The sequence below is a fragment of the Labrus bergylta genome, chromosome 1, assembly GCF_963930695.1.
Source record: "Labrus bergylta chromosome 1, fLabBer1.1, whole genome shotgun sequence".
NCBI classification, from domain to species: Eukaryota; Metazoa; Chordata; class Actinopteri; order Labriformes; family Labridae; genus Labrus; species Labrus bergylta.
In genome coordinates, this window is record NC_089195.1 from 3866220 (window position 1) to 3882745 (window position 16526).

The window sequence follows — 16526 nt, forward strand, 5'->3', positions numbered from 1 at the left end:
AACATTACAAAGTTGCCGGCTCCTGTCACAGTTCAGTCTTAAACAACGTGTTCGCTCTTTTTTCCCAGGCTTTACAAACAAAATCTGCTATAACAAAGGTTCCTTTTTTAAAACACAACTCAAGTTTTTCATAATCGTCTAGCCAAAAGAAATCAACATAAATTGAAGACATTCTTTTAAAAAGAACATCCCTGATGTCAGCATACATCGTGCAGTAAAACAAAAAGTGAATCTCGTTTTCAGTTTTTCTTAACTCACCCAACAAACAAACTCGATCTTCCTCTGGAATTAAACCTGCCGGTCTCTAAAGCTAAAGGCAATGTTCCTGAACGTAGCTGAGCGCAGAGGGATCTAGGGGTCTTTTGGTTAAATTAAATTTAGCATAGGCTTCTACACTGTAGCAATCCTTTATGAGACAATACGTTCTTAGTTTTGGTTTGCACCAAATATCCACAGACAATTTCTCTTTGTACATTAGAAACATATTATTTTTTTATCTCCTGAATATCACAAGTTAACTTATTTAGATATACATACATATCCCACCCATACAAAAAACATGAGCCCACAATACATAGCCAGGATAAAGAAGTGGTCCATGTGCATAAGTAGCAGTTACTCATAGATACTAGCTCTGCCAGTGCATAGTATGATAGATAAATAAAGAATTATGATAAAAAAGCTGTCAAGTGTGCAAATATACAGTTTGATATATGCAGCTCAGTTTAAATGTCTTCTGTCCTTACTTGAAGGGGAGTGTATGTGTGAATAACCTGCAGCAGTGACAGTTTAGGTGCAATGAGCATCAGCATCGACAATAGGAACAGCTGTAATGAGGAGAGAGGGGTGGGGGTGTAATTCTGGAAGATTCTGCAGGAATCTTATGAGTGGACCCCATTTCATTCGTTTATTCTGGGGACTGTTTCTCTGAGCTAAAGGTGGTTAGCCTTCCCTGTCAAAACCAAAACCTACTTAGAGGGGACTTAAGAGGTTTATGGTGAGTTATCTAGACAACTCTTTAGTACCTACTTGCTTGTCACCATGAAAATCTATGAGAAGTTGTATATCTCTAAATGTGCAGATGTGATTTGACGCTGCATGCTAATGACATCTGTCATTTTTATTTTGGGTTGCTAACAAGGCCTCGGCCTGTTTCACATCGTTACCGTACTTTAATTAGGCTGACGAGCAAAGATAAATATGAATATTCACTGTCATAAAATACTTAACGTTAAAAGCCACACATGTTTACTGTTTACGCATTTAGCTTAGAGCTACATTATGCTAGCATATTAGCATTATGCTAGCGGAAGACAGTCACGAAGACAGGCTAATTACTGGTGCCATCCCACCTATTAGCACCCCAAAAGGCGTAACATCTTTAGCATTGGAAGCCTTATACAAGCTGCCACACATATTCTTTAGAAAACATGAAATTGCTAACGGAGTTATATATCTAACCTGTCTAGTCTCTTACAACTTAAAGCTAACGTTGATGCTAGCCAGCGTTAGCCTGCCCTTGTTGTCTTCTCAATCATCGTCGGCATTCCTTTGTTTTGTTTGTGCTTTCTGTGAACCATCCTGTCAACGCAACTTATAATTATGATCTGTAACGCAACTCTAAAACTTTTTATGTGTTACAGATCCAATGACTGGAATGGACTTATAGCTTCATCACAAAGATGTCAAGTAAGGAACGGGGAGTGTTTTAGCGAACTGTGACGATAAATTAATCCCATAGACGATCTCTGTAGGTCAGCATATCTATAGACGATCTCTGTTGGTCAGAATATCTATGCATATTTTAACACATCACACCTGCAGTTTTTATGACTACAGGTCAGGTGATATTGATATTATGAGGCACAAAAAATGACTAAAGTATAAATAAATAAATAAATGTTGGGAGAAATGCAAACAATAATGTATAAATAATTAAATAATAAAATAAATGCATCAATAAATATATTCATATATTTATTTATTACTCCCAACATTTATTTATTTACACTTCAGTCATTTTTTGTCCCTCATATGATATAACACTGCAGTATCAACGTGTATTGACTGTAAATGATTCTTAGATCATTTTATTTTTAAGGATTTATTGCACATAGAGCAAAACGTTTTCTTTATTGATCATCAGTGCAAAAGAGTTATGGTTGGCTTGTTGGGAATTTGTTAAAAGTCTGCTATTTCACTGGCCTGATGAAGATGTTTGTGTTGAAATTTTTCTTTCTAAACAGAGAGACCATCTTATGCCCCTCCTCCTCCCCCTGCCCCTACAACTGTACGTATTCATAACTTAACATGACACTAAATATTGTCTGGATATCCTAAATTAAGCTAAAATACCTTCCTGTACATTCTGTGCTTTGTCAAAACATGTTATTTAGTAAGACCTAAGTATTTTTTTAAATCCCCCTCTGCTTCTGTAAAGATGATGTCCATAGAGCCCAAGCATGAATGCAAGTTTCTTTAGTTTGCATTTTCCAAGCTCCTTTCATCTGTCCTCAAATGTTTGTTTTGGCTTTCTCTTCTAATTTCCCCTCCTCTTCTTTTATGTCATTTCTCATTCATATTTCTGTCTCATTTGTTTCATCAGCAAATGCCCAACACTGCCGGGTTTGTGGGTTACAACCCTTACAGCCACCTGGCCTACAACAATTACAGACTGGGAGGAAGCCAAAGCAGCAACAGTCGGGTAACGGTATGAATACCAATACTAAGAATATTATGTAACCTGGAACTTAATGCAGACCCAATCGGTATAATTATTGATACACATTTCAAAGATCAATCTATATCATCTTTAAAACAAGCCTTTCTTTTAAATTCAAATGGTAAATCTGTGTCATTGTTTCCATCAAAGCACCAGGTAGATAATGACCCGCAGCCAAGAAAAAGCCCCAGAGTAAGAGCTCCAATCTCTGCTCTGAAAATAAATTGGCAAGGTAACAAAATGTTGGATATTGTACACATCAATGCAAACTTAACTATGCCTTTACAAAAAAAAAAATAGGGAAACAAAACAAAAATCCATATAAATTCTTATTTTGATAAAACTGCTGATTATCACAATCTGGAGAAGTAAATCTCCATATTAACACTGAAAATGTAGCTGTCAATAGATAGACAGTGCAGAAGTATCTCTGAGCATTGATAGCATTTGGAGCTTTCACAAGATCAACTGTGGCATTGTATCAAATTAAATTAGATATATTTTCTGCATTTCCACTGTTTAAAGAGTATATGTGGCAGAATAGTCAGCATGGGAAGCAGAACTCATTTCTAAGAGTCCGTCTGTGAGTACAAAACCACCTGCCTACAAAAGTCTGCATTTCTGACAGCCATATTAAATAACCCATGCCATCAGTGTTGCCATGGCATCACGGACTCGCTGCTCAATATGTCTCTGGCTGCTGAGCAGTTATTTAGTCGCTGCATGCAAGCTGTGGTTGGCTGACTCTGATAATAGCATTATGAGCAAATCTCAGCTAACGTGACATTTTTAAATTTTTCCCACATTCAGCCATATTTCATCATACTCTGTGGGGTTGCTGACTAGCCTGTGTCCTTAAACTGACATTAATTAAATTGAGTAAATTAAGGTGATAAGAAAGGACTTTGATGCATATTTTTTTAAGGTTTAGTCTCTTTGATAGTTTTGGGTCAATTGACTGCACACAGTTTGACAAACTGTACTAGCTCAGTGAGTTTTAAAGGTGTGAACTGACCCAATGTTTCTCTTTCCCTTTTCTTATTTTAATCTTTTACCAGAATTCTTCTGGAATAAATATCCCAAAGCCACCCAAACCACCTGATAAGCCATTGATGCCATATATGAGATACAGTCGTAAGGTAAGTACACAGTATGTATGTAACTGCTGTCTTATGCATCATCATGTGCTCCGTTGGAAGACAGGGATGCTTTACTTATTATTCAATATTAATATATTCAATCATCTGAGAATTTGTTAGATTCTTACTCTTTTACATACATGTATAGTTGTTGGTGAGGTAGGTGTGCAGGCCAACTAAGCCAGGACTTAGATAGGTCTGTCCACATCACATAGTGGGATTTATCAACTTGGAGATGGAGCTTAAAGCACACGGCCTCCTCTGGTTTGTGACCTCTCTGCAAAGAGATAACCACTTATCGCCCCTCCAACCCAACCCAACCCCACACCCATGTCTGGTTCTCATCACCAGGTTTGGGATCAAGTAAAAGCCTCCAATCCTGATCTGAAGCTTTGGGAAATTGGGAAGATAATCGGTGGCATGTGGAGGGATCTCACTGATGAGGAGAAACAGGATTATTTGAATGACTACGAAGCAGAGAAGGTTGGTTGTTTTACAAGGGGTGTTTATGGGGTTGTTCTAATGCGTGATCAGTAGATGTGTCTCCAACAGTTGTGGGTCCCTCCGGTCATCATTCCTTACTTTCTAACAGTGCCAAGTAAATATCTGTCTTATGCTGTCCTGGTTATTTGAAACAAGGGTCCACCTGTTGTGACTGCTTGCCCTCTCTGTTTCCTCGTCATTCCTGTCGTTTTCTCCACTGTAGATTGAGTATAACGAGAGCATGAAGGCCTATCACAATTCACCAGCCTACCTGGCCTACGTCAATGCAAAGAGCAGAGCCGAGGCAGCTCTGGAGGAGGAAAGCCGTCAGAGGCAGTCCAGACTGGACAAGGGCGAGCCTTACATGAGCATTCAGCCAGCGGAGGATCCAGATGGTAAGGCCACTCGACTAAATGCTTTGTCTCCCAAGGTTTAGAGCACTGTGACAGAGCTGTAATTACTCCAGCACGACCACACAGAGTTGCCAGTCTGCACACCCAGAGACTGTTATCTTTTTCCTCCTCCTACACTGCTGTAACCATCCACATGTTTGGTAAAGCCATCTTTGAAAACTAAATTTTGCTTTTAAGTTGCACAATGGAAAGAAAATGGTCTTTTCTTTTACTAAACTGTTTACATTTTGAAGGTATTCTTGGCATTGGTTTGGACATAATTGCAAAATTTACATTTTTTCGCTTTTGTCTCAAAGAATGACGCATTCATACAAGTGAGACACACAATGAAGAGAAGACATTTGAGTTACACCCACCTCAAGGAAATGATGCTTGTCTGGGGTCTGGCTGGGTTAGAGTGGAAGATAATGATGTACAGGAAAACTACAGATAAAACAAATTCCTATTTAGAAACACCCCAGTCCATAAAAATGTCAGAGCTGTTATCCCGGTAGGTTATGTTGTAAACAGACCGCACGTACGTCAGTGATTAAAAGATTTAGCTCTACAGGCGGCTGCATATTCAGAGTCTGTGGTAATAAAAAACTGTCTTTAAGAGGTCATCCTCTAAGCTGCTGCCATAAAGTAGTTTCTGTTATTAACAGCATCTTGCAGATGAGGTGCCAACAGTCAAATGCAAAGCCAGAAAACCTTTTGTTTAAATGAGAAATCTTACAGTTATTTAAATTACTTTAACTAACATGTCAAGTTTTTCATTGATGTTATGTTATCAGGTTAATATTCAAGAACATGTAATTAATATTTAATACAAAAAGCCTGCATGATGTAAGTTATGCAGAGGAATAGTTTCACGCTTAAAGGAAAGGTTGAAACATGTCACAATGATAAAGTGAAACTGAAGTCTTCTTATATACTGCGATGGGCAAGTTACTTAAAATTAGTAACTAGTTCAAGTTACTACTATCGAAAAGTAACTGAATAACTGAGTTACTGCTTTATAAGTAACAAGATACTTGGGAAAGTAAAGCCCATACTTATATTAATGTTCACATTATTTAGTTTTGCTGTGGCAGTGTGAGAGGGAACAACTCAACATTTTAACATTATCTGAAGGCAACAGACTCAACAACTGGCGTACAGAACATAGTGCTCGCGGTGATTTAATATCAAGCCCCGTCTGTTTGGGCGAAATGGCTCCACAGTGTTCTCCTGAGCTAACGTGACCCCGGTCCATGTTGTTTTTTCAGCACTGACTGACAGGTCGTAGAAGAAGTCTGTTGTTTAGATCGGTGCTTCATGAGATTTGTGAGATCAGAGTAGTTTTACTTCCTTTTTACGTAAATTAACGAGTAAAGTTGAGTGCTTTTATATATATATATCAGTAATTGTTACAGCGTAATTAAATCTGAGAAGTAACTAGATAAATAGTAGTGGCGTTACAGTAATGTGTTAATCCCAATACTGCTGATATGTGAGCATATGAAAATGATTGTTGTCACACCCTACCATCACAATGTAGTATCTTTCTTGACAGTTTCCTGTTGTGGTGTCAGACCACCTACAACGGCAGGTACGTTTTGAAACTTTCAGCTTGGCAGATCAAAGTCATCTGCTCTTTGGAAAGTTTCAAGTTACACATACACATGGGTGCTCTGCAACACATAGTTTGTGTGTGTTAGCCACCTTGAACTTGTTGTATCGCAGAGATTTAGCAAAGTTTTGCTTCAAAAATGAGTGCCACAGGTGTTGGAAAGAATTGAAATGGGATGGATCAAATGGAAATATAGAAGCGGAACCAATTGGCTAATAATCAAACAGAATAAAAAAAACTAATTTCTAAACCTTATTTAATGTATCATATTTGTGGACAGTATATATGAGTGGAAAATTTATCTTCTAACATCCAGGTAATGAATGCTTTAGATTAAATCATTTGATTTGTAAATCACTTGATGAGATATCCAGTTTAATTAATCCAGTGTGTAATCAAATATTTGTATTTACTTTTATCTGACATGATAATCCTCTATAAACTGTCACGTACATCTGTTTCCACACCATAACTTTCTCAATGCTGTTATTTACAGAACTTGTGTCGAAAAGTTAAAGCAGATGGCAATTGACAATTTTCCTTTTAGAAATGAGACAAATGATGGTTCTCAAATTCCGGCCAAACCCGAGCTGCAATCACTGTTAAAGATGTAGTCCTGTATTTTTCTGAATGCATCTCCTAATTAAATTAAATAACCAATTTGAATCCATCTAGACCTAACTCTTTGTCACCACAGAGCTTGTAAAAAAGGACTTGGGATGATTATGGTCTTCAAAACAGATAGAATGTATTCTGATTTTACCTCACTGCACCATTATCCTGTATTCAAATGGAAAAGGAGTATACATTTAAAACTAAGAAAAACGTTTGCAGTCCAGATGTCGAAAAATGAATGGTTTTAATGAACCCCTTGTCCATTTTACAATAATGATCCTGCTTTGGCTTTGGCTATATTTCCACAAAATGGCCTCTGACTAACTCTAGCACTTCATAAATATTAAGAAATATCCTCCCTTGTTAATACTGTCTTGATACTTGCATCATTCTGTTGTCTAGTATTTGTGTGTAGTCATTGATGGTCACTGTTAAATATCTCTTCACTTTGAAAGGTGTCTAAAAATATATTTCATAAAACAACGAGATGTTTTTTTCTTCTCGTCTTCAGATTATGACGACGGCTTTTCTGTAAAGCACTCGGCTGCATCTCGTTTCCAACGCAACCACCGCCTGATCAGCGAGATCCTCAGTGAGAGCGTGGTACCTGATGTGCGGTCAGTCGTTACCACTGCTCGCATGCAGGTCCTAAAACGCCAAGTCCAGTCTTTGATGGTGCACCAGGTGGGGTGAAGTCTTCCATTCTTGACACAATGGTTGCATTAAGCAAACAAATGGCTTTGTTTTTATGGGTTTATGATGTCATCACTGTGGTGCCTGCATGTCTTGTGTTACAGAGAAAGTTGGAGGCTGAGTTGCTTCAGATTGAAGACCGCCACCAGGACAAGAAAAGAAAATTCATAGAAGCCACAGAATCATTTACAAATGAGCTCAAAAGGGTACGGCATCTTTTACATGGGGCTTGGTCATCACTTACTCGCACGCAAGCTTCATTTTGCATGTTTAACCTAACAGTGTGCAGCCCTGGTTGTGTGCCAGTCTATGTCTGCCTTACAGCCACCAGCTGCTGCTAACTCCATCCACATGTGCCTGCAATCATATATCTGTCATCGTTTACAATTTGTAGCCCCCATAATAACTGTTGTTTTGAAATGAGATGCAGCACTGCTTGGCTCAATGCAGTGTCCACACTTCACAATAGGTGGTGCCATTTAGCCTTTATAAAGGCTTTCATTGTATTCAATTTATGACTGAGATGTCAAGACTGAACATGAAATGAGGCATTGTTGATGTTAAGAAGAGAAGCATGCGCTCATTCAGTTACATTCTTAAGATATCTTATGTAACTTTTTGTTCTGTGGCAGACATGAATATACAGGTCCGGTCATCACTACCCTTTGTAATCAAGAAAACGAATTAAGTACATCAGTTGTTTTCACCAGTTCTAACCCTCATCTACTGTGGTTGAAGCTTTGCTGTATGAAGGTGGAAGTAGACATGGAGAAGATTTCTGCAGAGATCTCTGCAGCGGAAGAGGCAGCCCGCAAACGGGTGTCAGAGCGAGAGAAGGATCCAGGAGAGCGAGGTGTAAGAGAGGCCTCCACCTGTGTCCTTGCAGAGGAAGAAAAACATATTTGTGCAACACATGGCAGCAAGTCCCAGCAAAATCCTCTCAGCGAAAGTAACAACAAGGAAGGCGAGGACACAGAATCCAACACCACAGATGCACAAGGTGAGAAACACATGCTTCTAATTTGTCCCTTAGTCCAATGAAATCAATATTAAAATGTCCTACTTTTGTGGTTTAGGTTGGTAGCACATATTGTGACTTTAATGGAAAGCATCACAACTTTTTTTTTGCTAAGGTTAAAGGTTACATTTATAATGTTAGGCAAATTTTCTTTTTTATAAAATACATCCTCAATATGTCATGTTAAGCACTGGATGCCTTTGTTATTGTCAATTATTGCGACTTTTTGCAAGTGTGTAAATCAAAGGGCCATAGTGCCAACTGGCTCTGTACTAGGGCTTTATGATTTTTAACAACAGATTTTTTTTCCCTTATGACAGAAAAGCCAAAGGCCTCGGAAGACCTTGAGGCTCTTCCAGGTAGTGAGGAGGGGGCCTCAGAGGACAAGGAGAGTGTCCCGGAGGGAGCCATGGAGGAGGGCACCAGTGACAGTAACACGGGCTCAGAGACCACCTCTGCTCAGACAGAAGATACTCAGACTAGTGAGCCATCGGAGGGGCCCAGCAAAGCAAGAGCAGCCCACTGAGTCTGACACCTGATTTTATCCTCTGATTACATTTATTGCACAGTTCCATCTCAGTTTGTCAAAGCACACGAGAGGGGTTCAGATGGGCTTAGTGTTTAACAGTCCAGTGAAAGTTTGAATACACAGAGATATGCCCTGAATATGAATAGATGAATGTGTAAAGCACTTAAAGCCGCCTGACTAAGTTATGGTTCTGTCTAAAATCAATGGCTGCTACATGTGCCACTATATTTTCTCCACAGGCCTCATTCCCATTTAGACAAACCCATACAAGTCGTTTTCAGCACATATTGATACATATCTCCTGCACTGTCTGGCAGATCCTAGATCAACTACACAGTTGACCAGACTTTACAGTTCTATGAAAAAAAGCTGTCACATATCAAAAACAGTGTTAAGTGTTATATTTAACGTTGTCTTTTGTATTGTAGTGTCATTGTTGGTTCTATTGCTATGTTTGCATGTTGTGATTTTTTAAAATACATATTTGTGAAGCAGGAGGAGTTTCTTTGTTTACTCTCTGTATCAGTATTACAGTGACAGTATTGTCTCAGGAGTTTGTAGTCATTAGTGCTAGTTTTTTTTGGTTGTTATTTATTTGTAGTATTTTAATGATACTTGTGTATTGGTTGTCCTGGGTCCAGCCCCAGTTCATCCATTGTTAAATCATTGGTGATCATAAATGCTGTACAATGCTCGACTTCCAGTGTTCTGAAGTTTGCTAGCTGTCAATCAAATCAAAAGCAGTATGCTTAGAACATTTGTGTTATGATCGATATTGCAATTTTTTCAGCTGAAAACTTTTAAATGTACCGTAATTGTGTACACTGTGTAACGAGGTTTGCTTAAACATGGAGTTTCATGTAAAAAAAAAAAAAAAAGAGCTTGAACAACATAAACATGCAGTCTTAAAAGGAATTTCCTTTTTCATATTTATACCAATAAACTTTTCTACCCTGAAAAAGTTCTCAGTTGGCTTTCCTTTATAACTACAATTATTTAAACATTACATTTTTAAATGTAAGTGCTTTGACATTTTACTTTGAGATCAAAGGTTTACTTGTAAGCAGTTTTGGTGCATTCATTATAAAAATGAAAGCACTCCATGTCTTTGTAGCAGCGTACAGTCAGCTTGCATGTAGCATATTTGTCCTTTGCACAGGACAGGTAGGGAAGTGGGTACAACGCGGTGGAATTATTTTTGATTTCCTGTTTTTGCTGCAGAACTCACAATCCTGAGGGTACACTTGTGGGCACTACAGTACTAAGAATTACTTCCTGAATATATGAATGACTTAGACCAGAAAGCATATTTAAGTTTTTAGTGTAATGCTGTAAGCCACTTGTGATATGCGATTATGATCAGATTTGGTAGTGCTTCATTTAATTGTTAAAGGTTTCCCCTACATTGCAGCTTGCGACGTTTTGCAGCATGTGGTAAGCACTGCATCAAGTGAAAGCAAGAAACCACAACCGCAGAGAGATACAGGTGTGTATCTCTCTGAAAAGCAGTCTGTGCACATCTTTAGAGAAGGTGGGTAAAAGTGTAGTCTTTGCAAGGAACCGGCTGCTGTCCAGTGCAACAAGTGTCCAGGACACAAAAAGAAACGCTCTATTGATGCACTTTAATTTTGAAATATAAAATCAATATTTGACTAAATGCTGAAAATTACTGAATGCCAGCTCACGTGGTTAACATGTGTGAAGAAGATTTTTTGTTTTATATCTTCCCCTGCTGTACTTTACATTCATAGCATGTATAGGCAGCTGTAACATTAAAATAATAAATGCATGCATCAATTATATCTCATAATATAAAATATAGGATTGTGCTTGATGACTTTTTACTTTTTGATATTTATACTTTGTACTATTACTTAGGTAAAGTTTATGATACACTTTATCTTTGAACAAAGTAGCAGATCAAAGTAATGCTGCTTTTCCTAAAGTCAAAGTTGCAAGATAGTTGTGTACAATAACATCAAATGGTACACATGCTTTAGTGACAGTCCAAGTTTGTATGAGTAAACTCACATGATACTTGAGGGCTACAGAAAAAAAAAAAAAGTTTCAGGTGTTGTTTTTTTTCAAATGAGGGGAAACCAGCATCCCACAGGCAATGAACTCTTCTCTGTTTAGTGGCTTTACCTACAGCACAGTACACTCAGTCAACATGACTTCTCTCAGTGGTGAGTACCTTCTCCGGGTAGACCTGAAATAATCAGAAGATTGTCATCTTGCTGTAATGAATGAACACATGATCAGTGTCAAATAGATCGTTGAGACTTATTGTGTTTATTAAGATGTGACCTGTGAAAAATGCTAAACTGAACATGTGCGCCTAAAAGTGATCTCAATGCTAGGTTCGTTTTAAGCCTGTGTTAAAGTTCCTTTCTGAAAGAGCAGATTGAACCACAGACATGTTTTGAGATGTTGTCTTCTATATATATATATATAAAACTGTACGTCTGTTCTTATTTCGTAGTCTACATAATGAGCAGCACAAAACTTCCACTGTCACTTCTAAATGATAACAATTTATTAATATAAAATTAACTTTGCTTAGAATTTTCTGTAAAAACACACTTCGATTATAATGAACAAGTTAAAATTATTTAGAGTTTTATGATTAAGACAGTCTGTAATGTGTATATGTAAAACACATTTTACATCAGTTACTGGATCATTAATGACTTGTGACTAATAAGTGAACTACAAAAATATGGAAGTCAAGTTTAATGGGCCAATTTAAAAACACAGTATTGCCATCTGGGCAGGATGTCTTGTAATTTCTACCACAAATGTCACAAGTACTGTAATATGAGTATTCAAAATAGAAAAAGTGAGTGGTTGGCAAGCACTTAAATGGTTATCCTTCTCCTATTTTTATTAAGGGTAGTTCTAGTAATAAGGTGTACTACGTAGTGTGTGGAAACGGCTATGTAATGACTAATAGTATAATGTCTTAACCGCACAGTGCTTGTTAGACAAAGAGGGGCAGAGGAATTGAAATGTGCAACAGCTACAACCTGTCTATGCAGCATATAAGTTCATACCCTTTATTGAAACCAAGCAAAATTCCATGGTCTCTATCAAATAAATACACTGAAATTCAAACGTTTGTGGCTCTGGAGGAGCTTTGTGAATCCAATAACCCGAATGACGTCAGTTGAATTCCCCAGTCGGGCTTGGATATTGACAATTTATGTAATTTCTTTTTTTTTTAAGCTGTGGGCAAAGACAGGTAGTGTCAGACGAAAAGATGTATTTTGTTGGGTACTGTACCATCCACAGTTTAACCATTACTTGGTAGTTATATTAGGGATACTTAGGCTACATGCTGCGTCAGTTTGAACCCTTGTTTTGTAAATATGTCTGTAGCTTGTCCCTATGAGGTCAAAGTTGCCTTTGAACTTATCATTCCATCACTCTCTAGTTACCACTTCAAATAACAATTGCAATGTCTGATTTGTATGCTGATGACACTGTCTCTTAATATTGTCATTTTAACCCTTGTTAAGATTTCACTTTTCTGCCTACCCCTAGCTTTCCGTAATATTTTGTTGATATTTCAGTTATGTCTGCTCTATTGTTATCTGTACATTGGTATCATTGTGTAAATGCATAACCCTAAAGAAGTATTCTGAACATATAAATAAGTTAATTGCGAGGATATCATAATTTTCTTCATGGTGAATGATTGGTGGAAGGAGATGATAAAACTATAAAAGTGCTTGGTTTCTAAAAAATGACTACATTTTTTTTCAGATCTCCAAAAGCTTCTTCCTGCTGTGCTGATATGGATAATGAGATTTAAGGTGAGACAAACACAAAAGTGTAACATATTTTTACATCACAAAATACAAGAGATTACAGTATGCACCAACTTGTATTCACTTAGAGGTGAAAGCAGCAGGTACCTAACCACAACCTTTCCCCTAAAATGCACAATTTCCGCTAAGTACGGTCTGAAAAGCTCTATCAAAGGGTAAAATGTAAGGGGGGCAGGTAGCTCTTTAAGCTTTGCTTTGTAATCTCATTGGGACTGATCTGTTTAATCATCCTACTTCTTCATTATAAGGGCCATACTAAGCAACACGTAGTAAGATCATAATTCATGGTCGTCCACTTCCTAACTTGGTATAAATAAGCAGTAATTAGGAGGGATATGAAGGCAAACTCTTAGTTAGTTAGTGGCATATTAGCTATAGACTATGGTCATGTAGAATAAGGTACTAATAGGTGCTAAAAAATGACTAATAAGCAGCCAGTTTGCTACTAATTAGCATGCTAATAAGCAACTAGTTAATGGTGAATACTGTGACCTTAATTTAAAGTCTAGCTTTAACTGTATTAATGAATGAATGATGTATCTTGGCAATTGCTTTCATTTGATTATTATATCTGTCTTTGCAGTCTTGCTTGTCTCAGGATGAGAATAACACAGCCAGCATGTATGACCATTATAACTACAACGGCACTATGGATTATGATGCCTTTCCTCAGATCTGCAAAAAGGATTTGAACCGCGAATTCCGCCGCTGGTTCATGTCAACCTTCTACTCCATCATCTGCTTCTTAGGGCTGGCTGGCAACCTACTTGTAATCCTGACCTTCCTCTATTTCAAGCGTCTCAAGACCATGACAGATGTGTTCCTGCTCAACCTGTCATTTGCAGACCTTTTATTTTCTCTGTCGCTCCCCTTTTGGGCAGCCAACAACATGGCAAAATGGGTGCTGGGCCTAGGGCCTTGCATAGCCATGCACACCATCTACAAGGTCAGCTTCTACAGCAGCATGTTTCTTCTCTCTTTCATCAGTGTGGACCGGTACTTTGTTATCGCCAAGGCAGTCTCTGCTCATCGCCACCGCTCCAGAGCAATGTTTCTTAGCAAGGTGTCATCAGCAGTCATATGGGTGATGGCACTGATCTTCTCCATACCAGAAATGACCTGTACCACCGTCAAAAACAACACCTGCAGCCCTTACTCTAGCGCTACTGACAATCTCCGTGTTAGCCTCCAGACCAGCCAGATTGTTTTGGCTTTTGCCCTTCCACTCCTGGTCATGAGCTTCTGTTACAGCCGCATTGTTCAGACCCTTTGCCAGGCTCGTAACTTTGAACGCAACAAGGCGATTAAGGTGATTCTCGCTGTCGTAGCCGTCTTCCTGCTTTGCCAACTGCCTTACAACCTGGTCTTATTTTGGAGCACAGTTGTTACTGCAAAAGGAGGAACTGATGACTGTGGCTATGATAACCGCCTCCTCTACGCCACTGATGTCACTCAGTGTGTGGCCTTCCTTAGGTGCTGCCTGAACCCTTTTGTCTATGCCTTTATCGGTGTGAAGTTTCGCAATGACCTGCTGAAGCTGTTGAAGGACTTTGGCTGCATGAGCCAGGAGAGGTTCTTCAGGTATACCCTCGGCAGGAGGAGGAGCTCAGGGGCCACAGACACTGAGACCACCACCACATTTTCACCTTAAAGCTGTTTTAATACGAACAAAAGCCTACGAACACATGGACATCTCAAAATGGTCTGTTGAACATTATGAATAATGTCTAAAAAAAAATTCATTTTTGTATATAGCAAAGATATATGTATGCCATTTAAGTGCTTTGTTTTTAATTGTTGTTTCTCGTCGGTTAAGATGAAACTTTGGGCAGTATCATTTTGGTTAAAAAAGAAAGCTTCAGTAATTTTTATTCAACAATTTGATGTACAACAAATCATTTAGAGTAAACAAAATTGGATGTATAAATTCACTTTGGCGCTACTTCAGTTTTCTTGATTTTATCAGCCGTAAAATACTGTATGAAAGGAATTGATTTTGGAGTGAAGTGCAAATGAGAGGGATAACAGAGTACTGCAGAGTTTTAGACATAATCCAATTATCAGCAAAACCCTTTAATATTAAACTGATGTGTGATATTTGAATATTGTGCTGGATTCAAGCTAAGCCAATGAAACACCAAGGTAACACAATACCACCAACAAACAAACTGATTGGACCAGCTTAGACGAGTGTCATTACTGTAAATGTCTTGTTTGTCAGTGGACTGGCACTAAAGAGAAATATATAGGCTATCGGATGTTCTTAGTAAAAATGAGTCGCTGGTTTAATATGACCAGAATTCCCCTTTAAAATGTGATTGCACAAGGCCGGAGGGTCGCCGGTTCAAGTCCTGGTGCTGACCAAGTATGGAAGTTGGTCTGGTAGCTGGAGTGCCAGATCACCTCCTGATCACTGCAGAGGTGCCCTTGAGCAAGGCACCAAACCCCCTCCCCACCACTGTGGGCCGCTCCGTCACTCTGACATCTCTCCATTAGTGCATGTCCATAGGATCCTATTTGTGTGTATATACTTCAGCCTATGTGTGTGTTGCATGACTACAGTGTGTAAAAATTGAAATTTCCCCTTGCAGGGATCAATAAAGTAAATCTTAAATCTCTTATAACTGAGGAAAGTCACAGATAATGAGTTATTGGAGCACCATGACACACTTTGTCAGCAAAGGTTCTAAAGAACTCCTTATTTCCATTAAAAAAAAACATGCTTTACTTTTTATTTATTTTCTACTATGTTTTACCTTTGTCTACATTGGATAGGACAGCTGATATACAGGAAACTGAAAGAAGAGAAAACAGGGAAATGAGTGTAAAGGTAGCAGGTTTGTGTCCTGTTGTGGACTTTGCCTCTGTACATACTGTAGGGTGCCTAATGAACCAGCTGAGCTAAAGCAGTTCTCCGAGCTCTAGAAAAAATACAAGTAAAATGCAAAATATTAAAACAGAGATTTAACCTCAGGACCATATTTGAGAGTGTTAAGACATTTTTTCTTGCTATATTAATTCCTGCACTACTACTGATACTTCTGTCCCAAGCGAACCTGCAGAATCTTTCTTAGAAGAAGAAGGCAAAAAACATCAAAAAGGTAATAAATATGTCACATGGACATTAGGTCATATATGTTATCAGAGCAAACATTTGCAAAGCAGGAACATCTTAGGAGGTTATTGGTAAATAGAAGCCCTGACTGTGTTAATTCTTTAAGACACATAAACAATAATAAAAGATAGGTCCAGTTAGCTCCATAGTTTTCAAATATACTCCTGACGAGTGACCCATCGGTTAAACCAGCATTAGGTAGCTTAGGACCCTTTAAACTTGTCTGTTCCACTTGTATATATTATCTGATGTTTTATGTTTGTCCTTTTTTATTAAACTTGATTTCCTTTTAACTTGTCTTTGGAGCAATTTGTCACTGGTAAAAGGTAAAAGATGCTATACATTTTCTTGCTTGCATGCAAACATGCAAACAGAATA

The 16526-nt window shown here is 38.2% G+C and overlaps 2 protein-coding genes across 6 annotated transcripts; both read left to right on the top strand.

The window, feature by feature from the left end:
- Positions 1–755: 755 nt before the first annotated feature.
- Positions 756–10167, top strand: LOC109997722 (SWI/SNF-related matrix-associated actin-dependent regulator of chromatin subfamily E member 1). 5 transcript variants are annotated; one of them, XM_029280860.2, is made up of 11 exons: positions 758–997; positions 1644–1689; positions 2247–2290; positions 2606–2704; positions 3781–3861; positions 4213–4344; positions 4568–4739; positions 7475–7647; positions 7761–7862; positions 8395–8656; positions 8995–10167. In XM_029280860.2, exons 2-11 carry the CDS (start codon positions 1683–1685, stop codon positions 9198–9200), a joined length of 1278 nt encoding a protein of 425 aa, XP_029136693.2. In that variant the 5' UTR covers positions 758–997; positions 1644–1682; the 3' UTR covers positions 9201–10167. The 5 variants fall into 5 exon arrangements, with proteins under 5 accessions (XP_065821027.1, XP_029136693.2, XP_065820983.1 ...); XM_020652304.3 differs by having other exon boundaries at positions 761–997; positions 2606–2710; XM_065964955.1 differs by lacking the exon at positions 4213–4344 and having other exon boundaries at positions 756–997.
- Positions 10168–11315: 1148 nt separating this feature from the next.
- On the top strand, positions 11316–16441 carry ccr7 (chemokine (C-C motif) receptor 7). The gene is made up of 3 exons (XM_020652302.3): positions 11316–11389; positions 12969–13018; positions 13617–16441. The coding sequence occupies exons 1-3, from the start codon at positions 11320–11322 to the stop codon at positions 14682–14684; spliced, it is 1188 nt and encodes a 395-aa protein (XP_020507958.2). The 5' UTR covers positions 11316–11319; the 3' UTR covers positions 14685–16441.
- Positions 16442–16526: the final 85 nt, after the last annotated feature.

Coding starts and splice junctions, on each gene's coding strand:
- LOC109997722 (XM_020652304.3), top strand. Junction 2,291..2,605: donor CTCCCCCTGCCCCTACAACT/GTACGTATTCAT, acceptor TTGTTTCATCAG/CAAATGCCCAACACTGCCGG. Junction 8,657..8,994: donor CAACACCACAGATGCACAAG/GTGAGAAACACA, acceptor CCCTTATGACAG/AAAAGCCAAAGGCCTCGGAA.
- ccr7 (XM_020652302.3), top strand. CDS start 11,320: ATGAACTCTTCTCTGTTTAGTGGCTTTACCTACAGCACAGTACACTCA. Junction 11,390..12,968: donor CAACATGACTTCTCTCAGTG/GTGAGTACCTTC, acceptor ATTTTTTTTCAG/ATCTCCAAAAGCTTCTTCCT. Junction 13,019..13,616: donor TATGGATAATGAGATTTAAG/GTGAGACAAACA, acceptor CTGTCTTTGCAG/TCTTGCTTGTCTCAGGATGA.